Raw genomic sequence first — 24975 nt, forward strand, 5'->3', positions numbered from 1 at the left:
TCACTACTAATAATAATCGTCTATGAACTTTAATTCAGTGCGCTACTATACCTTGCTGGGTGTTGACAAGGATGCCTCTCTCGAAGAGATCAAGAGAGCTTATAGAGCACTGGCTCTTCAGTATCATCCCGACAGAAATCCAGACCCTAATGCTGTAGAGATGGTAGGTGATGATGATGATGATGATGATGATCAAGCTACACAACAGAAACAGGACGCTTACACTATTTGCCCAGTTCAAAGATGTTAGAGATGCTTATGAGGTTCTATCTGATGAGAAAAAAAGAAAGATATATGATCAGGTATGTTGACCAGACCGCAACTGTTGTGCATATGTATCATGCAGTGTTGTTGTTGTTACTGACCTCAATCCATCAAACAGTATGGTGAAGAAGGTATCAAACTATTCGAGAATGACGTACTAGGAGAGGAGGCACAGATGCTGGCACTACTCTTCTCAGGTTCCATCAAACTACTATTTATAATAATGTTCCTGCTTATATGCGTGGCCATCCTGCTACCGATATTCTTGGTTCTAAAGACAGGAGGCAAGGTGGATTGGGTGTGGGAGAGTGTCTTCTCTCCCATCTGGATCATAGGTGGCGTAGTGTTCCTGCTGCTCTTTGTCATGACGATCGTGGCCAAGAACCTTACACTGCTATTCCATCTGGCTCGTTTGACCTCAGTACTATTGTTTATGGCACTTCTCACAGCCAATCTCAACCAACGCACGCACATGCTATGGAGTGAGGTGTTCATCCCCATCTACTTTCTCATCTTGTTGGACATTGTAATCATCATTCCCACTGTTCTGTATGGACGATTCAAGAATAGATTCGCTCCTGGCGAACATAACGACACTGTTACCGACTTTGGCCTTGGTTATGCTGGTTTCCTGTTGCGCAAGTTCTCCTTTGACTTGATGGCAGCATGGTTCATCGTGTTCTTGGTCGTTCGACTGGACAGCGTTGTTGGCTGGAGCTGGTGGATCAACGCCATCCCAGTGCTAGTGGCATTGTTCTTCCAGTTTATCATCATTGTTTCAGACTACCGATCGGACAAGCAGCACCATCACGGCGACCAACAGGCAGAGGAGCTTGGCATGATCCGTAATGCACACATCTGTTGTTATACCTTCCTCGTTATTATATTGGTCATCTTTATTGGATTGCTGGCGTCACACTTGGATGGCAAGAACTATTCAATGGCCGCTGTCTTTATACCTATTTTCATTCTTTGCGGGTATGTGTAACATAGGAGAGACAGATCTACACCTTAGGTATTGGTCATTAACACTATCCATCCTTCAATCTATATATTATTAGTTTACTATTCTGCTTGGTATGTTGCATAGTTCCATGCGTTACATGTTGCGCTCCAGGTGCAGAGGACACAGACAATCCACTGTTCCAGCAACAGCAAGACTTCTTTGCAATGATAAACTATCGAATGATGCGACCTCAAAAGTTCTTGGAGAACAATGCTCATCAAGCAATCCCAATACCCTTGCCGCAGCCTATTGTTCTGCAACAACAACAACAACAACAGGAACAACCTGATCAGGTCTAAGTAAAATACATTGAGGATAGGATATTGAACAGTTCAGCGTTATTGTGTTTAATCAATGAGTTTCAGACTCTACGACAAGTTGTTTCTTGGAAACCTTTCTCCATGTTCAAGTGTGATGTGAGCAACAAACAAACAACATCAGATCATTCAGTTACAAACATAAGAAACAGATACTACATTACAAACATGGCAACAACAAGGTTTTGGATAGGAACAGTATCGAAACAACATGTTAACGTTGGACTTTTAGATGGGATTTGCCAGACATGTCATGGAAAGAAGGTACCACTGTCCAGAATGAAGAAGGGTGATTGGTTGATTTATTACTCACCTCGTGAGACAATGGAGACAAAGTCAAAGGCTCTAAAGAGCTTCACGGCGATAGGCGAGGTAGCTGACGACGAGGTCTACCAATTCAAAATGACAGACACCTTCATACCCTTTCGTCGACGAGTCAACTATATCAAGCAAGCAATCACTACATCCATAATCCCTTTACTGCCTCTTCTTTCATTCACAAAGGATCGTCAGTCATCATGGGGCGTAATGTTCCGCAATGGACTGTTTGAAATCAATGAGCAAGACTTTAAACTTATCAGAGACAGGATGATTGTAGTCTGTGACAAGGAGGAGGAAGAGATAACATCTTTGGATGTTTCAAATGTCCTGACAGAATCTGATGAACAATGTATAACTGTTGAGCGACCAACTAAGAGGCTGCGTGTCAAAGTGAACAAAGAAGAAAAGGACAAACAGCAATAAAAACGAAGTTTAATAGTAAAAATTGCAAAAAAGATTTTTTATTGAAATTTCCATTCGTCAGGTTCCCAATGATCAGAAACAAAGTGAATCGATCACCATTAAGTATTCTCACTTTTTAGATCACATAAACTTGTAGACTTATAAATATACAACTCAATATGTTTGCAGTGAAGAGATTGAACACCAGCACCTTGTTGATTGTAAGTCATGACATATTTATGCTACTCTCTCTATCTTTCTAACAAGAATATGGTGTCGTTCAGAAGGGAATCAGATCGTTCCACTCAACCCCAATTCGATTGGCCGGTGGACATGGCGCACCAATCGCCTATCCATCACTAGCGATCGAGAATGCAGGAGAGACACAAAAGATGAACTTGTTCCAGGCCATCAACAACGCCATGGACCTCTCACTCAAGGCAGACGAAAAGGCTTGCGTCTTTGGTGAGGACGTTGGCTTTGGAGGTGTATTCAGATGCACTGTCGACCTGCGCAACAAATACGGACCAAAGCGTGTCTTCAACACACCACTCTGTGAGCAAGCTATTGCCGGCTTTGCCATCGGAATGGCTGCCCAAGGAGGAACGGCCATCGCAGAGATCCAATTCGCAGATTGTATGTGGGAATGATCATCATCACACTCACCTATAAGATGATATTCAGCAACAACTCACAGCTTGACTAACACACAATTCTACTACTCAACTTGTACCTTCTGTCATTCAATCAAGACATCTTTCCCGCTTTTGATCAGGTAGGTCAATGACTGTTTGAACACTCCATCTCGATGTTACTAACATATGATTGCTCAACACCACACAAATAGATCGTTAACGAAGCAGCTAAATACAGATATAGGTCAGGTGGAATGTTCAATTGTGGCAGTTTGACCATCAGAGCTCCATATGGTGCTGTGGGACACGGAGGACACTATCACTCACAGTCACCAGAGGCTTACTTTGCCCATACACCTGGATTGAAGGTATGAGTTCCATACACATCTATCATACTTGTCCATCATCTGACATCATACGTGTCCATCATCATCATCATCATCATAGGTTGTAATGCCATCAACACCAATCGAAGCCAAGGGACTCCTGCTTGCCTCAATCAAGGATAAGAATCCAGTGGTCTTTTTCGAACCCAAACTGCTGTATAGGTCTGCTGTGGAGGAGGTTCCCGTCGGTGAGTACGAGGTGCCCCTTGGCAAGGCAAGAGTGGTACAGGAGGGTACCGATATCACCATTGTCGGCTGGGGCGCACAGATGCGAGTTTTGTTGCAGGCCTGTCAGATGGCCAAGGAGAAGTTGGGCATCTCATGTGAGCTCATCGATCTGAGAACCATCCTACCATGGGACGTCGAAACCATTGAGGCAAGCGTCAAGAAGACAGGCAGACTGGTGATAAGCCACGAGGCACCAAAGACTGGCGGTTGGGCTGCAGAGATCTCATCAACCATCCAAGAGCGCTGCTTCCTCCACCTGGAGGCTCCTATCCAAAGAATCTGTGGATACGACACACCTTTCCCATTGATCTTTGAGCGATTCTATGTACCAGACCATCTCAAGAACTTTGAGGCCATCAAGAAGTCAATCAACTATTAGGTCAAACATATATATATATCCAACAACAACAACAACAACAACATGGTATTATTATAACAACGAATAACAACTACATTTAACAATAATCGGAGGCCTGGTTGTCACGAAAGGGTTTCAACTTTGCGCCTCTCAGTCGCGACCACCAACGAACTTCTTTGTGGGTGTGTGTTGTATCCACAGCTGGTATTGGAGGTCCTATCACAGATCATTAACACCATCATCATCGCGACCAGATGCCAACTGGTGTTATTATACCAGCATGACCTCGAGGGAGTGGTCTAATGGGACGTCCCTCCAATTGATCGAGAGTCATTTACATTGATGGTGTTAATGTGCCATTTGTTAGATTATGATGCTGATTGGTTGATGTGTCTCATCACCCACTTTCAATGTCAAAACCACCACCATTGCCATACTAAGATGGTCCACAAAAACATAGATCTAGTGTTGGTTAGTTTGTTTGTTTGATTGTGTGTGTATGATGACCACTCAAACAAACACTTAGAATGATTGATCACTCATAAACACAATACACAGCACACATACACACACACACACTTCATTCTTGCAAGAACAGCCAGAGTATTGATCAACAGACCCCACTCTCATGAGAGACCGCCTAATGGGCTTGGGGGTGGCAGCAGAGGGAGCAGTCGTCAAATTAGTCCATACATACATGTAAACCAACAACAACAAACAACACTTGGTGGACTGTTAGTCATCAGCTCGCCCCTGTCCATCTTGCCACCGCCTTGCTGCCTGCATTGCCCTGTAAATATGACACCGGCCTTGGTCCACACTGTACTGGCCTGCCAGTGGATGCTGCAGAGAGTTTAATGTGAACCTTCCAATTTAAACATACCAACTACTACACCATGCTTCCATCACAAGTCCAAGTTTGAATGGTCCATCCATCAATCCTCAATCTTCATTTGTTGATGCTGTCTTTGCCAAGATAGCAAGAGTTATAGATCACAATACAGCATCCAAACTAAACAGCAGCATTGATCAGCCAGTTCAATAATTGGTTACTCATCCTCTATTCATACTCACTCATCCAACTCTGTCAATACACAAGGTCAAACATCATAATAATTCTGCTACCAAATAGCAACAACAACAACTACAACGACAACAGCAATGTTACCCATCACTTCTGGTACATCAGAGAGAATGAAGATCGGTGGACTGCTGTGTGACCGTGATGCCTCATCCAAACCAATCGAGAGAGATAGAGACCCTGCCAATGAGATAACCTCTGATTCCGAGTCGCCCCAATCTAGTCCTCATCAGGGAGATGCGAAGTTGTCCGTTGGAGGTCATTTCCGTTTCGTGGCACATCACAACAACAATAACATCAAAGCCAATGGCCGCACTGGAGATGGAGGAAGCTCACCAATGTCATCACCTTCTCCACCACTATCCTCTTCAACAAAGGTCACAGTTGGGACCAAACAATTGGTGTCATCTTCAACACCAAACAATCCCCATCCATCGTACTATCATCCTGACTTGAAGGTGTCACCAATGGTGACCAGCAGCATGGCATCACTTCGTAACAGTCCTGCCAAAGGGTCATCTCCATCGTCCATGGTGGATGACAGCAACAACAACAATAACATTAATAATTTCAGCATCCACAACGATGGCCAACGTATTTACCGCAGCCAAAGTAGTAATAATATAACCGATGTAGAGCAACAACATCAACAACAGTACAACAACAACAACAACAATAACAATAACAACCGATATATATCAAGATCACCATCTTCATCCCCAACACAACACAAGCACGAATCAGATCATCATGGTATTAATGGCACCGGAAGCAGATACGAATTAATTTCCCCTGCGACCGAGTCTGATGACGAGCTCTACGAGTCGTTCTCAAAGCAAAATAGACATCGCCAAGAGTATCCCGACCTCCAGTCGAGTGGCTCTAACGACGTACCTACAACCACTCGCAAACTTTGGTCTCAAGAGGAGTGCTGCCAACTTCTAGAGCTGGTACTCAAGCTCGACCCACAGTCCTACAAGTCCAAGGAGGMRTCAGAGAACAGATGGCGTTCAATAGCCAATGAGCTAGGTCGCACGGTAACCTCTACCCGTAAGAAGTACATGAGGCTCATGAATAAGTGGACTCAGGGCGGCGTAGAAGATGCACCAACCAATGAGCCCCTTCCAACAATTGAGACTATAAGCCACGAGAAGAAGCGCAAGTCTGTTGATCAACTCAGTCAACTTCCAGTAATCGGCACCAGCAAGGAGGTCAAGAGGGAACTCCACCACAGTGCCCCTACACCACCCCACCCGTTCATGTCACTCCACAAGCAATACACACCTTCCTCTGGCTTTGGTACTCAATCTTTCCAACCCTCAACCCAGACCCCGCCATTCTCCAAGCAGGCTCATCAGTTCCAGAGCCATCCGTTCCAATCACAGGCAACTCATTACCAACCTATATCCCCCAAGGTCCTTGCTCCCCATGTTGTTGTTGGTGAGGGACAATTGCCAAGCGCAAAGCACCAATCAATCAACAACTATAACAACATCAGCAACTCTAGAGGTGAAACTCGTCAGTCACGAATCGGTGATGACGACGTCAGGGGCCAGAAGTGTGACAACAATGCTGAGATAACCTACCAGACAAAGTATCGATGATTGATAGAGGAGCCCTAAAACACACTCTCTCTCTCTCTCTTTATCAACAGTATCTCTACCACTTTTTTTTGTCAACAATACTCGATTAATTAAATCAACACATCGATATTCAAGGAAGTTTATGTTTACAGAATTGTTACCAACATCGATGTGGTGCTTTGACGAATGATAGGCTTGTCAATATTATAATGAGTCCGAGGAATTTTCCAAGCTTCGACGATTGATAACTATAGTTACAATTAGGAATCATAGGGTGGTCACTATGACTTAATGAGGAAAGCCTGGAGTGCATAGGTAATTGTTCAAAAAAAAAAAAAATTGCCATTTTTTTACTATAAAAACATTTAATATAGTACCTGCATGCATAAAGCGCATGTGGTCCAATGGTAGAATGTTTCCCTGCCACGGAAGCGATCCGAGTTCGATTCTCGGCATGCGCACTTTTTAATTTAATTTATTCTTTTTTTTTTAAATTGGTCTGCCACATCATCACAGGACTCTTTCCACCGCACCATCCGAGCAATTTACTGGTCCCAGAATGTTCCAATAAATGATACCAAACATTCAAACTCAAACTAAACTGTTTGATTATGATTGTTTGACCTTCACTGACGAGCAAATTTAATTAAGGGTTCTAGTTTATAATAATTCTAGGGTCCTCTATTGGAACTACTGTGTCAACAGCAAGGGCAGCCCTTTTGAAGTATTGATTAGCTTCTTCTTTCTTGTTCCACTTTTTTAGGAACTGTCCATAGAAGTTGCACCAGTATGTATTTGGAGGATCAATGTCGGCAGCCTGTTTGAGATACTCGTTTGCACTGTCCCAATTCTTGTGTACCTGTATGATAAAGCGTCCATACATGCCCAGACCACGAACATTTGTAGGACCTGATGTGATCACTTTCTTGAACATCTTCTCGGCTCGCTCATACTCTTTGTTCTTTTGTGACATAATGGCCAGGTGAAGAATGAGGTCAGAGTCATCAATGTCCAGAGCAATCTTTGGTGAAGCATGTTTGTAGCCCTCCTTGTACACCTCCATTGCCCTCTTCATGTCGTTGCGCTGTTCGTAGAACTCTGCGTAGGCAATCCAGCTACGGGAGCACTCTGGATTAAGTTGAACGGCCTTCATTAGACACTCGAGGGCCTCCTTGTCTCGACCTTCGCAGGACAACAATATTCCATAGTCTGTTAGAGTTCGCGGGTCATTTGGGTCATCATTGTACAAATCAACCAGTTGTAACTTTTTGGCATTGGTTCCTCCATTGTAAAGGTTCCAAGTTTCATTGTGTCTATCGATTCTATGCACTTGTTGTTTTGCCATTCGATTTGGCTCCAGCTCTATATCATCCAACTGATCATCCTCCTCTTTCTTTTGTTTACAACAACAGCATCCCATTATTTGTTTGATTTCTTAGTGTAATAATATAAATATATTTTAGTTCTTTAATCTAATTTGATAAAGGTTGTTCAAAGGTAATAAATAAATCAAAAACCTTGGTGGTTCTCCCCAACTCATTCATTGAATAAAATTTTCACTGATCGTCCGACTGAGTCCCATCTTGAGGAGTTTTGTTATTAATAATCTACATACAGTTGTAAATTATAATCTCATCTTGGTAGTTGTTTGAAATGTAGTTAGTTATAGTGAGTGAATCACACACTTGAACTAAAAAGGAAATCAATGGTTAATTAATCACAACAGCAGTATTGACAGTGATGGGTGCACCCTTATCCAAAGGGGGTTTTGTCCCCCTTTTTCCCACTTTTAATTAATTATAATTAGAGAATGAATGAATGTCACCCGTTTGTTTCATCATCATCACATTAAGTGTCATTCATTCATTCATTCATTTATTCTTTAAATAAGTATTACACTAATAACAAAAAATGTTTCCCATTAAACAAGTGTTGTTCTCACGTGCCATGGCTGCTACTGCTTCGGCCACCCCAGAGACAATGGCCAGATCATCACTTTTGCGTCCTATGTCATTCGTCTTGTTTGGTAACCAGTATCTTGAGTCACTAAGAACAAACAGTTCATCCAATGACCGTACTTGTAAGTCTTCAACATTGACGACGACACATTAAAGTCCTTCAGATCTTGACTCGTACTCAAAGCCAAAACATTAGAGGGCATCAGAGTATCCAACAAGGACAGTGAAAAGTCAGCTGTCAATGCCAAAGACTGGCTCCATAACCTACACAAGAAGAATGGTGCCAACCATTTGTCCTTGTCAAGAAGTAGTGCACCAAACACTCATATACGTGCTGCCGGTTTGAGTCCAGAGTTGGTATTGATAACCAGTGGATTTGAGGACAAGACCCATCAGGCCTGGAAGTTTGCCAATGACGAGCGTCAGGATGGTTCGCTTGTCATCACGTCTGCACCAAAGTCTCCACTCAATGACTACCTCTTGTGGCGCAAGATAGCTCTTGGCGACGTCCGAGAGCGATTCAAGGAGGCCTTGGAGAGGATTCGTGACTTTACTCTCCTTCATGTTCACCAAATGGACTTGATCCCAAAGACTTCCCAGTTGGCCTTTCTCAACAATCTGGCTGAAGCAGAGAAATTCATTCATATGTATGTTGTTGGTAGAATTTAATGATCACTCAATTCATTGACATTATCTAATCAAATCAATCAACTTTGACGCTTATAATAGGGATGTGATGCTGACCACAAAGAAGGATTTGAACAAGCTGTACGACTTTTTGAACCTGCCAAAGGACTTTGGATCATCGTCTCAAGCACGTGTTGCCCTGCAGATATTGAATGCAACAGCATTGGCATGGATTGACTCACCAATCACAACACCATCATCCACCAACCAAGAATTGAACAAGCAGTATGTCAAGTTGTCCAAGGAGTTGTACGAGTCGCTCTTGGATTCAATGGTGTGCTCAATCAACTATATCGAGTAGTAGTCCATCTATCATCAAGATATAGATTGGATGGTGTATAGTCTTGTATAAATTCTTTCTAAGCAACAAACATCAATGCTAATGTTGTGAACTTCAGTTTGACTCCAAAGTCAGCCAATAATGATTTTTGTGAACTTGCCCATGATCCGCCTTGACTTTACTTTTGGTGGTCATGATTGTCAGTTCAGTTGACAATAGATTCAATCAAACATTCTTATTACATTACGATCAGGCAGGATACTTACTTGTTGACATGTCGAAAGTAGCATCAACCTCCACTGGGGACACTCGTCAAGTATCCTCAGAGGACAGCAAGTTAAATCAAAAGACAAAGGATGATAACCAAGAGTTCTTGCTCAAGGTCCTCATTCTCTCGATACTCTATGTGTTGGGTAGGTGTTGTTGCATCTCATGAGCAAAATAACAACAACAAATATACTTGACATTAGCTGACCAAAACAATCATTACACTACCCATCATGATAGCTTTCTCTACACGTTTATTCTCAGTACTTCGCTATGAATCAGTGATCCATGAGTTTGATCCGTAAGTCCCCAAGCTTACGATACAATATTACATTTCATCGATGTCTAACACAACCAAACACTACACTACTACCATTCAGATACTTCAACTTCCGCACAACAAAGTACCTGGTCAAGGAAGGACTCTATGACTTTTTGAACTGGTTCGATGAGCGCAGCTGGTATCCACTGGGACGTATTGTCGGTGGAACACTCTACCCTGGATTGATGGCCACAGCGGCCGCTGTTCATTGGCTGCTCAACTCGCTTAACCTCACTGTCAACATCCGTAACGTTTGTGTACTGCTCTCCCCATGGATGGCCAGCAACACTGCCATGATCACATACAAGTTTGCCAAGGAACTAAAGGACACTCAGACTGGTCTAGTGGCCGCCGCCATTATTGCAATAGTTCCAGGCTACATCTCTCGTTCTGTGGCCGGCTCCTTTGACAATGAGGGTATTGCCATCTTTGCCCTGATCTTCACCTACTTTTGCTGGATCAAGTCAGTTAACACTGGTAGTTTGGCCTGGGCGGCCGTGTGCTCTCTGGCCTACTTCTACATGGCCAGCGCTTGGGGTGGATACGTGTTCATAATCAACTTGATCCCTTTGCATGTAATTGCCCTACTTTTGACGGGTCGCTACTCCCACCGCCTCTACGTCGCCTACTCAACAGTCTATGTGGTGGGCACCATTCTCTCGATGCAGATTAACTTCATTGGCTTCCAGCCCGTGCAATCTAGTGAGCACATGGCGGCACTTGGCGTGTTTGGCCTACTGCAAATGTTTGCCGGTCTCAACTACATCAAGTCCATGCTGACACCAGAGGCATACTCTCGTCTCCAGCGTTTGACTCTTCTCACAATACTGTCAGCAGCTGTGGCCGCCTTTGTCATTGGCATGATCACAGGTTACATCTCACCATGGAATGGTCGTTTCTACTCACTGCTCGACCCGACTTACGCCCGCGATCACATCCCAATCATTGCCTCGGTGTCTGAGCATCAACCCACCACCTGGTCCTCCTACTACTTTGACCTGCATATCCTAGTGTTCTTGTTCCCTGCCGGCCTCTACTTTTGTTTCACCGATCTGACCGATGGTAAGATCTTCTTGATCCTCTATGGAGTAACAGCGATCTATTTCTCTGGTGTCATGGTGCGACTCATGTTGGTACTTGCGCCAGTGGCCTGCGTGTTGGCCGCCGTAGCAATCTCCTCCACACTCCAGACCTATTCAAAGATACTCAAGTCGCCTTCGACCGAGACCAACTCAAAGGAATCAGGTGGAGTTATGATCAGTCTTCTCACCGTTCTGCTTGTGCTCTATGCCTTCCACTGCACCTGGGTCACCTCAGAGGCATACTCATCGCCATCGATCGTGCTCTCAGCCAAGCAGGGTGACTCACGAGTCATCTTTGATGACTTCCGTGAGGCCTATCGTTGGATCGGACAGAACACCGCTGATGATGCGCGTATCATGTCCTGGTGGGACTATGGCTACCAACTGTCGGCCATGTCCAACAGGACGACGTTGGTCGACAACAACACTTGGAACAACTCGCATATTGCACTCGTTGGTAAGGCTTTTGCCTCAACCGAGGAGGACGCCTATAAGATCATGCGCGAGCTTGACGTCGACTATGTACTGGTCCTTTTTGGTGGCTTGACAGGCTACTCCTCGGACGACATCAACAAGTTCCTCTGGATGGTCAGGATCGGTGGTAGTACAGACAAATCAATCGTAGAGTCGGATTACCTTGCCAACGGTCACTACCGAATAGACTCTGGTGCGTCACCCAAGATGCTCAACACACTCATGTACAAACTGTGTTACTACAGGTTCTCCGAGGTGCACACTGACTATGGAAAGCCCTCTGGATTCGATCGTGTGCGTAACGTCGAGATTGGCAACAAGAACTTCCAGCTCAAGTATCTCGAAGAGGCCTTCACCTCTCTACATTGGTTGGTCCGCGTCTACAAGGTCAAGGATCTTGAGAACAGAGCTTAATACACGTGATCAAACATGCGACACATTGAATCAATGAAACACACAGATATAGAAGTATATATTATTATTATTATTATTGTTATTACTCTGTCGCTGTGTATAACAGCGATTGGTCAGCATGCAGCATGGAAAATGGATCATTGGAACAGGAGATGGACTGGTGGGGGGCTTCATGGCTCAGATCCTCCTGAACAATGGATTGAATGTTGTTGTACATCTCTGGACAACTTTGTTGGGGAGATGTAGTCGAGCCGTTCAAGTTCACTGGTAGACACTGCACAACGGGTAAAGACTGTTGTTGTTGTTGTGCTTGTGATGGTACTGGAGCACTAGCAAGGAACACTGGGACAGACTCGGTTGACTTTTGCTTCGAGAGACGGTACCTGATACCACATGCGTTACACAAAGTCTTGGCACCTTGAGGACCTCGTCTCCACTCTGGAGTGTCTGTGGTCTTGCAATTCAGACAGACTCTGTTTGGCGAGCTGGACTTCTTTATCTTCTTATTCTGGGACTTGATCAACTTCTCGGTCAAATTGATATAGGTCGGTGATGCCTTTGGATTGTTGTTGTTTCCAATGGTGTTGGCATAGTGTGACTTGATGTGGGACTTGGCCTTTGGAGTGATAGCGGGTGGTGGAGATGACTGTGTAATAGTCTGTGGACAATGATTCTGTTGAGTCTCCTCTTCATAATGGACACTTGGATAAGGATTGGCACCATTGGGGGATTCTGGACATGAGAACATTTGTTTCTGGTACATCATTGCCTGTCTCCTATAGTCCACCAAGTTCCTTATCTCATTGACCTCGCTCTGAAGTTGAACATTCATTGCCAACATTGAGTCTATCTCCTCATCACCAATAGAGGGATTCTGGTAGATCGTCTTGGTCAAAGTGAACAGTTGGCTTGACACTTGGAATATCTAGTTATTATTTCTTTATAGTTAGAATTAAGAATACTAAACAAGTCTATTATTGATATTAACTTACCCTATAGAAGTTCAAAGATATTTGCATCTTCTCTTGGTCATTGAACCATTGAAAATAGAATGTTTGATTGTAAGTAGGTTGAGTAACGTCTGATCCACTGAGATCATAGCCAGTAGGTCGGGGGGTACTCTCCCCTTGATGATGATTGGAGTTGGATTCAATATTGACATATTGGGACATTGGAGGCGATTGTTCTGACTGTGGTGGTGAACAATGATACATCATTTGTTGAGTTGGTGATTGTACGACTGGTACTATTTGGGAATGAAGCTGGTGAGGTTGGGAGTAGGAATGTTGTTTGTGGCTCTGAGGTACGGAGGCTCCATCATCACAAGAGATCATTGTCAGATGTTCCGATGGTTCATGGTCAACTATAGTCTCAATATGTTGATTATAATATAGAGTCTCTGGATCACAATTGGACTTTGTGGATGGCGAGGGTGACATGCTAAGATCCAATGTAATACCAAGGTTGTACTCATCGTTGCAGATCTGGAATGATGACTTGTTGGGTTGGATAAATGAACATTGTTGTTGTTGTTGATACTGAGATGACAAATGTTGTTGTAGATTGTTTTGAATTTGGAGATGTTGTAGTTGTTGATGATTGTAGTTGTACATGTCCATTTTTGTATTATAATAATAATAATAATAATAATAATATAGAATTGAGATACTCTTTAAACTAATAAGGTTGGGTTTGTAAATTGAACTCTATTCTTATCTCTGACGTCTATCATATCTATCTTACAACAAGATGCTCCATAGTTGTTGACTAGTCTACGACACGAAACACTCACACCACCACATACACACTAACTCCATCTATGTCATATCATGATGTGGAAGCGTCAATGAAGTTGATTGATGATTTCTTATTTAGGATAAGATATTGATGTGTGTATAACTTCACCTCTTCATCAACTTGGATCAAACCCCCTGGTGGTTGGTGTAAACACCCACATCACCCACACCTCTCATTGCCAATCTCCTTTACTTCAACTTATTTACTTTCACACATACACACAGATATTATATTTCTCTGGTATTAAGTTTGTCTTGATATATATACCATAAAAGGAAATTTTTTACCCCAACACCAAGTTGTATTTAGTTAGTCGACAAAGTGATAACAATTTTCCACTAGCTCCAGACTTCAAATTGGAAGACTAGTTCACTTATGAGCTTAAGGGATTGGTGATTGGTTCTGAGAGGGATTCATCTCTTCTGGTTTAAACTCCTAGATCTCTAGAGATAATATTAATTATGATGAACAAACCGGTTGTCCATTCCGGAATTAGAATTGAAACACAAGAATTGTAAAACACTTCCGGAAAAATCAAAGGGGGTTCGAGAATATGCCAAAAACTGTCAAACTTTATTGTGATGAAGCATTATAAAAAGAAAAAATCTGATTGATTCTTCATTTATATACACTTACAAATAATAACACAAAGATATACATACTTATATATATATAAATATATAAACATAACCTATATAAATATTTTACAATGACTTCCAGAATTGTTTCAAAGATTGCAAAAGGAATGGCAACATCAGATGGTGGCGGTGTCAAGTTGAAGAGAGTGATTGGTGGTCCCATTGCAAGAGTTGACCCCTTCCTCATGCTTGACGAGTTCAAGAGCGATAACTCTAACGATTATATGGCTGGCTTCCCAGACCATCCACATCGTGGCTTCGAGACCGTAACATACATGTTGGCTGGCGCCATGGAACACAGAGATCACAGAGGCAACTGCGGTCTGTTGACATCAGGCTCTGTCCAGTGGATGACGGCAGGTCGCGGCATCATCCATTCAGAGATGCCCAAGATGGATCAGGGTCTGATGCACGGCTTCCAATTGTGGGTCAACCTACCGGCCAAAGACAAGATGATGGAGCCACGCTACCAAGATATTCCTCCAGAGAACGTGCCCGTTGTCACTGACGACAATGGCAACAGAATCAAAGTACTAGCCGGCCAATACAAGGAAGTGGTTGGCCCTGTTCAGGGCGTCGTCACTGCACCACTGCTATTGGACGTTGAGATTGCACCAGGCGCCACATTCATCGAGGAGATTCCAGTGGGACACGCATCGTTTGCCTATGTCTTCCAGGGCACTGGACAGTTTGGACCAAAGAACGAGTCACAAGAGGTCAAGATATCACACATTGCACTGCTCGATGGCTCAAAGGGACAGACACAGATCGAGGTGTCATCGACAGAAGGATGTCGATTCTTGCTGGCCGCTGGCAAACCAATCAACGAGTCGATCGTTCAGCATGGACCATTCGTCATGAACACCGAGCGAGAGATTATGCAAGCCATCAGTGACTATCGCAATGGCAAGTTCTAATCTTATTTTATATCTCTCTCTTTGTAAAGATAAATAAATCAAATGGTGGTGTTGTGAAAGAGTTCAAACCACAACAACAACAAAACAAAAATCATGATTCAAGATACAATACATAAGAAATTTTGTGGATGCCTCCAAGTTAATTTAATAATCATTGTTACACACAGTTCAAAAGAGATAGGTTTATATTAATATATATATTGGTAGGAGATATACATACATATATTGTTTGATAGGAGTCAATACCTTTCTTTCATTACATTCTCGTACCACTCACTATACAACATCAACAACACCCACATACAGAGACAAAGAAAGGGAGGAGAGTAAGATTATAGAGAAAGATAGAAAGAAAGAGAGAGAGAGAGAGAGTAACAATAGGGAGATAATGACAAATGATATAAAGTATTTCATTGATCTGGTCAAGAGTATGTATAAATGATCATCTGGGTTGTGTGAACACATCATCATCATCATCATCCACTTCAATGACATTTGTCTAATAGATCTATTGCCAATGATTCATTAGCATCTGACTTTAGGGAGCTGTCCGATGTGATTGATCATTTGATTCAATGTGCCAATGTAAAGACTCAACAACAACAACAACAACATCAAGATGTGGTCGACATTGTTGAACAGGATGTTGAAGATATCTTGCCTCTGGAAGAGTACAAGAACATTGAGAAGCTCCCAGAGCTCATTGAGTTTATGTGGTGGAGAATGTAGGTTACTACTAATTTGTTTAGGATAGTTATGTTCTATGTTTTATTGACATCATATCCTACCTATTTCTTTATTCTCTCTCCCTCTAATTCTCTCTCTCTCTCTCCCAGCAACACGCCCAATGAGTTGGTACACAAGGCAAGGAACTTTTTCCAGTCGTGTATCGACATTGCCGTGAGACAAATATCCAAAGAGGAGTACTCTAGTGATTATCTCAGAGTGTTGATCAATCTATTGTCTCCAAAGCCCTATCCGAGAGGATATGGCCAAGACTTTAACGATATCCCCTCAAAGTTGTCCTCTCAGTTGGCAAGCCATCTGAAGCAACTGGATGGTATGTTGATCGTTAAGAGCAAGATACACGCTCACAAAGGTTCATTCGACACTCTAAAGAAACTTCTTTGTGTCATGAAGAAGGTAAGATTATTATATATTTATACATCTTGATTTGAAGTTCTAACATATTCCATCCCAACCACAACAACAACAACCAATAGTTGACCAAAAAGATAACGGTCGAAGAGAGTGACTCAGAGGTGGAGGAACTCATCAAGATAGTCGTCCAAAAGATACTAAAGATGCCCGACGAGGAGTTCAAGAATGAGAGCAAGAAGGACTTGGACCTCTGTCTCAAGTATTTGGAGGGCATTGTGCAGAACATCACCACCAACACGTTTGCCGACTTGATCAATGTCTATCGCATGGACGTTGCACTCAAATGTTTCAACTCGGTCTCGTTGGAGAAGCGTAATGCTGGTCTGAACGACATCATCCGCCAGACTCGTTTCGAACCATACCACCATATGTACAGTCGACAATTCAATCACTATTCCCCTGAGTAAGTAGTATTCAACTTGGTGTTGTTGTCGTTGTTGTTGTCGTTGTTCATTTGGCCACAAGAGAAATCAACTGACAAACTCATACCCCACCTAACCTTGAGCAGAAAGGTGATTGAGTGGATAAAGAACAACAAGATCGTTGAGCTGCTGTATGGAGAGACGATGCACATCCAGTTGCTCCAAAAGTGTACAGATATATTGAAGTTCTTGGCCGAGAAGAAGGCATTCACCAGGAAGTATCTCGATATGATGTGGAGTGCCGCCGAGGGCAAGCACGAGACGATCGAGCACGTCATCTACGAGAACATTGGCAACGTCGCACCACTACTGCCCACACAGGACATTGAGTATCTTTTCCAGAAGATCAAGATGATTCCTCTGGCCTCCTACACAATGGAGACCCTTCAACTGATCAATTGTCTCACCACCACAAACGACCACACCTCCTCGCAGCCCTACCTCTTTGGCTCCAACTCCCACAATGGCGGCAGTGGCGTAGGTCCCTTCACCCAATACCAACACCAGGAGCAAGAGTCACGAGAGTCTACAATTCCACTGGGACTCGATATATTCTGGCAGCTTTTACAGGACACGGGCGGCGTCGTCGTAAGCCCAGAGCTGGCACAACAAGCACTTGCCAATCTGAAGCAGGGTCTGCACCACAACAACACGCAGCGCAACGACTATCTGATGAAGTGCATCGACAACATTGACAAGCATCACTCTGTCATCTTCTCTCTGCGTCTGATCGAGTACATCATCAACCTCTACACGGTGCGCTTCAAGAAGAGTCCCAATCTAATGAGCGCTTCTGAGCAACACCAGCAGCAGAAACAGCACGGCAGTGCCATCATCGAGCAGCTCAACCAAACGACATCGCTTATGGACAAGTTCTTTGCACACCTTACCTTTTACAAGCAGCACTGCCGGTCCGTCATTGACGGTGCCAACACTGCAGGCAAGCCACTGGGAGACCAGAGCACGTTGGATGACACTGTCCTGCATGGCCGACACACTCATACCGAGCAGATGGCCGAGTACGTTCACTTTATGGACTACATCTGGGACAAGTCCCCAGCGACGCTCACCACCACCAACATGGACATTGTGTGGGACGTCTATGTGATCGAACCAATCACCGGCACTGATCGTGACATTTACTTTAAGTGGCTAGAGAATGGTCCTTGTTTTGAGGTAAGTAGTAACCTTACCTTTATCCATCCCCACAAACACTTCTAACAACAACAACAACAATGTCACCCAGGATTCAATCTACTCTCATCTCGTTCAAAAGTTTGAGGAGATACCATTCAGAGACCTTGAGCTGTCAGGTGCCACTCTCTATGTCATTTGTTTAAAGACAGTGAACAATGAGTTCCAATCAATGTAAGTTATATATATAATAGCTACTCCATATCAAATACCTTTAGTTGTTGTTGATGACTTACATTGTCTCTCTCTCTCGTAGCACACCAAATCTAGTTGGACTGGACAATCTTTGGAAGATTGCACTAGAGGTGGAGAGTGAAAAGGTTGGTCACACCATGGTGAATGTACTCAATGAGTTGTATAAATTGGTAAGTCATTGAGCCATATGGGTACACCGTCAACGTTCAAACACCCCCGCCTAACCTATTCAATCACAACAGATGGAGTCTAATGAGAATGGAGAGGAATTCCTAGCTGCATGTGTATCTCGTCTATCTAAAGTGCCAACCACTGGCCGTCTGAACAGATCAGAGAGCATTCAGGTCAACAGGGTGTTGTCAATGGTCAAAGCCTACCTCGATGGCTTTGGCACCAAGATCAAGGACTCGTTCAAGAAGAACTACTCCCCCTCGATAACCGTCAACTTCACCAACCAGAAGCATCGTATCCAGTTGCACATCAGGAGCAACGAGACCATCGGCCACATCAAGGAGCGCTTGGCCAAGCAAATGATGACACATCCCGGCTCACTGTATTTTATCCATAACGCCAGACAGGTCAACTGCGACTATGAGACTCTGGATGACTTTGGCGTGCAGAATCATGACACCATCCTGGTGAACGAGCTATCCGAGCCCAGACAGCCCGACGATGGCTATCAGCCCGTCAGCATCCACTTTGACCAGAGCAAGTATGGTCTCCTGTTCTCACTGTTGGGAATCGAAGAGGTTGCGCCACTCGTTTGGGACATCCTTTTGCTTCTGCCCGTCAATCCCCACATCTTTGGCCTCCTGTACAGTATCCCCGTCGACAAGGACACCTGCGATTGGCCAACAGTGTTGGACGCCTCATCGGTCTTTAGACTTCTCTACTCGTTACTCATAATTGAGAACTTTGTCGAGAGCAACAACCACGATTGGAGGAGCCGCTTTGTACAGACCGGTGGCCTGTCACAGCTGGTCAACATCCTCATGCACACCGACATGCAGCACGAGAGCAAGGGAGCCAAGCGCAAACAATGTCTGTCATCGCTGATCAAGACCATCGTGTTGTTCATCCTGGATCCACAGACCATGTCGATCAATCTCTCCAGCATCTCCCCACAGGTGGTGGCCAACTTCACCCCCTCCTCATTCCTGTCCAAGCTGATGGATTTGGCGTGGAGCCAAACCCTGCCAACGGTGCAGTCAGAGGAGATGATGTTGATGCACATGACTGACGATGGAGATGTCATCGGTAACATCCTGACACTCATCCAGGCACTTGTGGTCAATCCCGAACAGATGGAGCAATTCTACAAACACAAGGACATCACCAAGTGGATCCAATTACTGTTGCTGGACAGCAGTGATGGCTCCATCCGTGACACTGCCATGAACAAGTTCTGTGGCTTCTGTCACAACAACCCCAAGGCTCTCGAGTTCTTCTTGAACCAATGTCTTGCACTGCTCCCCTTCACAGTTGGCTCTGACAAGTACTCCTTCTCGAGCAATCAGTTCTTCTACCTACTGAGCTGGCTGCTGCGTGAACGATGCAACACTACTGCAATCGAGACCTTTATGCCTTTACTCAAGCAATTGGTGCAGATGCTCAAGGCACACCCCATCGTCGAGACCAACCTTTTCCAACAGGACTACGTCCTTATTGGCCTCGTCAACCTGATCCGCACATTGGTCAGCTACTCACACGAGTTCAAACTGACTGCTGGATTCAAGGAGGAGCTTGTTCGTGCCGTCTTCCACGAGTGTCTCTTTGACATTGCCTCGGCTGACAACCATGGACCACGCTGCTCTCCAAAGGCCAAGACCAAAGAGTCGCGTGAGGCCTGCTTTGGTCTCTTGCAGGAGCTGGCAGCCAACTGTGAAGAGAACTATCGCATCTTGGTATCACTGTTGACCAACCAGAACAAGCCAGACGAACGTCGTGCCATGTGGAACTACTATCCAGTGGGCAATGAGAAATCATCCTGTGGCTACGTTGGTCTCAAGAACCTCGGAGCGACATGCTACATCAACTCCTTGATGCAACAATTGTACATGATCCCTCGCTTCCGCTACAGCATCCTGCAAGCTGAGGACTCCAACCCCAACACTGCCGATTCGCTGCTCTACCAGCTCAAGATCATCTTTGCCAACCTGCAAGAGAGCGAGAAGAGATCACACGATCCCAAAGCCTTTTGCATGGCCTACAAGTACGATGGACAACCAATCAACACACTGATTCAGATGGATGTTGATGAGTTCTTCAACATGCTGTTTGATCGTCTAGAGAACCAGCTCAAGGGCACAAAGGATGAGAGGCTGCTCAACGAATTCTTTGGCGGTGCCTCTGTCAACCAATTCATCTCACAAGAGTGCTCGCATGTCTCTGAGCGAGAGGAACCATTCTACACGATGAGCGTTGAGGTAAAGAACAAGAAGGACATACAAGAGTCTCTGCAGCTGTTTGTCGAGTCCGAGACGTTGGACGGCGACAACAAGTACTTCTGTAGCCAGTGCTCACAAAAGGTCAAGTGTCTCATGAGACGCTGTGTCAAGTCCCTACCAAACACACTGATCATCCACAACAAGCGATTCGAGTTTGACCTGGACACAATGAGGAGGACCAAGCTAAATGATGCCCTCAAGTTCCCAATGGAGCTTGACATGGCGCCATACACCAAGGAGGTACTGGAGCGCAAGGAGGCCATCGAGAAGGCCAAGGCACAGGGTCTCCCAGAGCCCAACATCCCACCACTCCATCCACCCGAGTACTACCACTACCAGTTGAGTGGTATCCTGGTGCACAGTGGCACTGCCGACTCTGGACACTACTACTCGTTCATTAAGGAGCGTGACTCAATCTTCCAAGGTCAAGAACGCAAATGGATCCATTTCAACGATCAGATGACCGAATACTTCAATCCAGAGGACATCTCCAAGTCTTGCTTTGGTGGCTACGACTCCATCTCTATGGATCAGGGCAAGACCAACATCCGCACCACCACAAGAAACAACAACGCCTACATGTTGTTCTACGAGAAGGTGCACAAGGACAATGAACCAAAGCCAGTCTACAAGGATGTTGGCCTTTCACAGGCCTCCAAGCTTGTGCCCCAGGAGATCTACAGCAACGTCTGGAAGAAGAACATGAAGTTCCTCACTGACAAGAACATCTTTGAGCAATCCTACTTCAACTTTATCTGGAGCATCCTACATCTTGGACAAATCGAACCCAGTGCCAACAGAATGGAGCACGATGGTGAGGACTCATTCGATCAAACCATGATGTCCATTGAGCTGGGCACCCGATTTGTCGTTGAAACCCTATCTCACTCCAAGGAGCGCAAGAACCTCGGTGACTTTGTCGACTACCTTTGCTCGCTCTATGCCAATCATGTTGATTCCTGCAAGTGGTTGATCAACACTCTCTCTGAGGACATCTCTTGGGTGGTCCAGAATATGTTGGTGTGTATTACGACCGAGCCCCGCGAGGCACTATTCAAGATCATCATGCAGGTCATTCAGACCCTGTTGCCCTACGACAGACAGTTCTACTTTGATGTGGAGAGCACCGATGACAATGACAATGACGATGCCAAGGACTCTCCAATGGATCTAGTCGAGGTTGATGTTGTGCAAAAGTCCATTGACGATTACAACGACAACAACACCAACAACCACATAACAATCGGTCGTCCCAAGTCCTACATTGTCCGTTTCATGGACAAGTATCTAGAGTATATCAAGGATGCCTCGTTCTTTTGGAAGCACTTCCATCAGTACTTCACACTGATTCGTGACTTTAGCTGCATTGGTCACCAAGAGAAGAAGTACCTGCTGTCCAGAAATGTTGTGGCCCGTCTCATTGACTTTTACCTTGGCGATGAATCACCAATGGCCAAGACAACGCCACCACAAAAGAGGACCAAGATGGGTGATAAGTTCAACTCGCCACTCCTTCAGTCGATGTTGGAGACTGTGGCCTTCCTCACCACGGCGTGCAACACCAACTACTTTGGCAACGAATCACAGGATGATGATGATGAACCACTCTACATGAGCAACGATGATATGCAGATGGTGACCAACCCCGCCTTTATCGTCAAGACCATCAAGGACAATATCAGCATCAAGGCAACTAGCGACATCCTGATTCACCTCTGCTACAACAACATTGATCTCAGTCAACTGATGATCGAGCACATCCAACACTCAGAGTACCGCTACACGCTTGATGTTCTCTACGCGCTGATCACCATCCAGGACGACAATCAGGATGAGAGAGCAGACTGTGCCATCATGGCGTACATCAACTTTTTGGACGAGAACAAGCAACGCATCTTCCACCCCTACATCAAGGCACTCATCGAGCTTGCTCTCTCCAACGACACTATCGCCACGTGGTTCGACGAAAACATGGGCGAGTGGGTCGTTCGTTGGCTTGTTCAGCACGATGCCCAAGAGATCAGATACGAGACATTCAATCTCATCATCCATCTCTACGGTATGGGTGACGACAACATCCCCGTGGATCCAGAGCGCATCCACTCACTGTTCCTCTTTTTGATGAGCATCATCAAAGAGGTCAGACACCAGGCCAAGGAGGACAAGAGCGAGAACCGATCTGGCAAGTGCGAGTACTACTTCCGACTGTTGTCAATGTGCACCATATCCGACCAGCAGAGGAGCCTCTTTGCCAAGAACAAGGGTACCATCCTCAAGCTGTTCCTTCAGTTCATCACCACCAACCAGTCCATCGAGAGGAACCGTCTCGAGGTCACACACTTTGTGTCGCTCATGCTCGATGGATCGCCAGAGAATGTACGACTCATGCTCGAAGACCCTATTCGCAACAAGTTGATGGACTACTTTATCAGTATATCGCCCAAGGAGGACTTGAAGATATTCAACCAAAAGTCTCTGCCCAGCTTCTACCAGATCCTGTATCTCATGTCCCAGGCCAACCTCGAGTTCCTCACCTACGTCGTATCTCACAACAACTTCTGCTGGGCGCTCAACTATCTCTTCTTGGAGTGCAATGAGTATGCCGACACGGCTGATCTGCTCTATCGCATGGCCGACCTGATGGTTCAGAGGATTCCATCCCAGTTCAACGCCAAGATACTCAACAGTTGCTTCAGCTTCCACAACTTCCATCTCTATTTGCCCAACTGCCTTGCGTTGGCCAATCTGTTGACGACCAAGCGCAAGGAGGCCAACCTGTTCTTCCAAGTGTACTCCTCCGAAGGCAACGAACGTTGGACACCAATGGACACCTTTTGCAGACAGCTGAGAAACAAGTACCAGCACGAGTCTATCTTGGGTATCAAGATCATCGATCTGGTCTCCAAGGTACTCATGCTTCTACGTCGTGAATCATCACCAAACATTCACAGTGATCAAGTCATTGGTGAAAGTCATCAGCAGCAGCAACAACAGCAACAGCAACAACAACAACAACAGTTACAGGTGTGGGATTGCAACTATTTACCATTCAAGACCATCATATCAACGATGTTTACCATTGCCGAACTGAACATTGCCTACATTGCACCTGTCAACAAATTGTTCACACAGATTGCTTGCGAGTACTCTGAAGGATTGGTACTGACCATGTACGAGATATACAATAAGCGTACTGGTCCAGCCCACGTTGACTCGGACAGCAACCTGCAGCAGCACTCAATTCAGAACCAACATCATCAACAGCAAAGACAACAGCATTTTACCCAGACCCACGCTTCATTCTGCAAGATAATGTTGGACATTATCAATCTGTGTCTGCAGAACAGCACCAATGCCGTAGTCCAACAGAAGGGCATCCATATTGTGTTGAAGATTATCAAGGAGATGATCTCGGTGGGCCACGACTCTGCCTTTGGCGAGCTCACCAGCTTTGTTGCCAAGAACTGTGTCCAGATCAGGGACGATGAGAAGCTCGGTATGATGCTATACGCTACCAAGAACCCCAAGGCCATGCTCAACCAAGACTTTTGCGCTACATTCAAGCGCTTCTTTGCAGAGACCGAGAAGCTGTTGTCTCTCGAGTCAGTTGGACAGCTGTTCCAATCACTAGAGGAACAAATCAGCACAGCCATTGCCTCTATCAACTCGCTTCAATCGACCATCCACAGCTCTTCAACAGAGTCAGAGATTGACCAGCATTTGACAGACCTCACCAACACACTCAAGTGCATCGAGGTATTGGGAACTGGAGGTCTGGGTGCCAAGCACTTTGGACCAACCCTAGACATCCTCAATGCATTCAGTGTGGCCATAGGCGAAGAGGATAACATCTCCAAGCATGCCAAGTTATTCAAGAGTAATCTAGAGACTCTAAAGTCATCTCCTTCTTCATTCTCCTCCACCAACAGTTTAGCCATAGTGGCTGAAAACATTGATGATGACAGCAACAACCTCAACAGCAACAACCTCACCATTCACAAGGTACAGAACATTTGAGCACCTTGGTTCAGCGACTTCGAACATCACTTTTTTTTCACACACAACACACCAGTATCTCTGATCATTCAGAATTTTGACAACTTCATTAAAACACTATCAACCTTATTGTTATATTTATA

General features: G+C 44.8%; 10 protein-coding genes across 10 annotated transcripts; 8 read left to right on the forward strand and 2 right to left on the reverse strand.

Moving 5' to 3' along the window:
• Positions 1-22: 22 nt before the first annotated feature.
• Positions 23-1554, forward strand: SAMD00019534_100070 (hypothetical protein; the record flags this gene model as incomplete). The annotated part of the gene is made up of 4 exons (XM_012894646.1): positions 23-163; positions 237-302; positions 383-1242; positions 1326-1554. Coding segments are annotated over 4 exons (1296 nt in total), but the record flags the coding sequence as incomplete, so codon positions are not given.
• Positions 1555-1866: 312 nt separating this feature from the next.
• SAMD00019534_100080 (hypothetical protein) lies at positions 1867-2331 on the forward strand (the record flags this gene model as incomplete). The annotated part of the gene is made up of 1 exon (XM_012894647.1): positions 1867-2331. The coding sequence occupies one exon, from the start codon at positions 1867-1869 to the stop codon at positions 2329-2331; it is 465 nt and encodes a 154-aa protein (XP_012750101.1).
• Positions 2332-2489: 158 nt separating this feature from the next.
• SAMD00019534_100090 (hypothetical protein) lies at positions 2490-3938 on the forward strand (the record flags this gene model as incomplete). Its single annotated transcript, XM_012894648.1, has 5 exons — positions 2490-2531; positions 2595-2946; positions 3063-3085; positions 3158-3313; positions 3393-3938. 5 exons carry the CDS (start codon positions 2490-2492, stop codon positions 3936-3938), a joined length of 1119 nt encoding a protein of 372 aa, XP_012750102.1.
• Positions 3939-5465: 1527 nt separating this feature from the next.
• SAMD00019534_100100 (hypothetical protein) lies at positions 5466-6599 on the forward strand (the record flags this gene model as incomplete). The annotated part of the gene is made up of 1 exon (XM_012894649.1): positions 5466-6599. A coding segment is annotated over one exon (1134 nt), but the record flags the coding sequence as incomplete, so codon positions are not given.
• A 637-nt stretch (positions 6600-7236) lies between these two features.
• Positions 7237-8001, reverse strand: SAMD00019534_100110 (hypothetical protein; the record flags this gene model as incomplete). The annotated part of the gene is made up of 1 exon (XM_012894650.1): positions 7237-8001. The coding sequence occupies one exon, from the start codon at positions 7999-8001 to the stop codon at positions 7237-7239; it is 765 nt and encodes a 254-aa protein (XP_012750104.1).
• A 491-nt stretch (positions 8002-8492) lies between these two features.
• On the forward strand, positions 8493-9527 carry SAMD00019534_100120 (hypothetical protein; the record flags this gene model as incomplete). The annotated part of the gene is made up of 3 exons (XM_012894651.1): positions 8493-8661; positions 8724-9186; positions 9269-9527. 3 exons carry the CDS (start codon positions 8493-8495, stop codon positions 9525-9527), a joined length of 891 nt encoding a protein of 296 aa, XP_012750105.1.
• Positions 9528-9750: 223 nt separating this feature from the next.
• On the forward strand, positions 9751-12065 carry SAMD00019534_100130 (hypothetical protein; the record flags this gene model as incomplete). The annotated part of the gene is made up of 3 exons (XM_012894652.1): positions 9751-9919; positions 10014-10074; positions 10154-12065. Coding segments are annotated over 3 exons (2142 nt in total), but the record flags the coding sequence as incomplete, so codon positions are not given.
• An 82-nt stretch (positions 12066-12147) lies between these two features.
• SAMD00019534_100140 (hypothetical protein) lies at positions 12148-13084 on the reverse strand (the record flags this gene model as incomplete). Its single annotated transcript, XM_012894653.1, has 2 exons — positions 12148-12990; positions 13058-13084. The coding sequence occupies 2 exons, from the start codon at positions 13082-13084 to the stop codon at positions 12148-12150; spliced, it is 870 nt and encodes a 289-aa protein (XP_012750107.1).
• Positions 13085-14541: 1457 nt separating this feature from the next.
• SAMD00019534_100150 (hypothetical protein) lies at positions 14542-15417 on the forward strand (the record flags this gene model as incomplete). The annotated part of the gene is made up of 1 exon (XM_012894654.1): positions 14542-15417. A coding segment is annotated over one exon (876 nt), but the record flags the coding sequence as incomplete, so codon positions are not given.
• Positions 15418-15805: 388 nt separating this feature from the next.
• On the forward strand, positions 15806-24853 carry SAMD00019534_100160 (hypothetical protein; the record flags this gene model as incomplete). The annotated part of the gene is made up of 8 exons (XM_012894655.1): positions 15806-15845; positions 15947-16142; positions 16254-16560; positions 16641-16981; positions 17087-18176; positions 18247-18368; positions 18451-18559; positions 18632-24853. The coding sequence occupies 8 exons, from the start codon at positions 15806-15808 to the stop codon at positions 24851-24853; spliced, it is 8427 nt and encodes a 2808-aa protein (XP_012750109.1).
• Between the last annotated feature and the right edge of the window lie 122 nt (positions 24854-24975).

Source organism: Acytostelium subglobosum, assembly GCF_000787575.1.
Source record: "Acytostelium subglobosum LB1 DNA, scaffold: scaffold25, whole genome shotgun sequence".
Taxonomy (NCBI): Eukaryota; Evosea; class Eumycetozoa; order Acytosteliales; family Acytosteliaceae; genus Acytostelium; species Acytostelium subglobosum.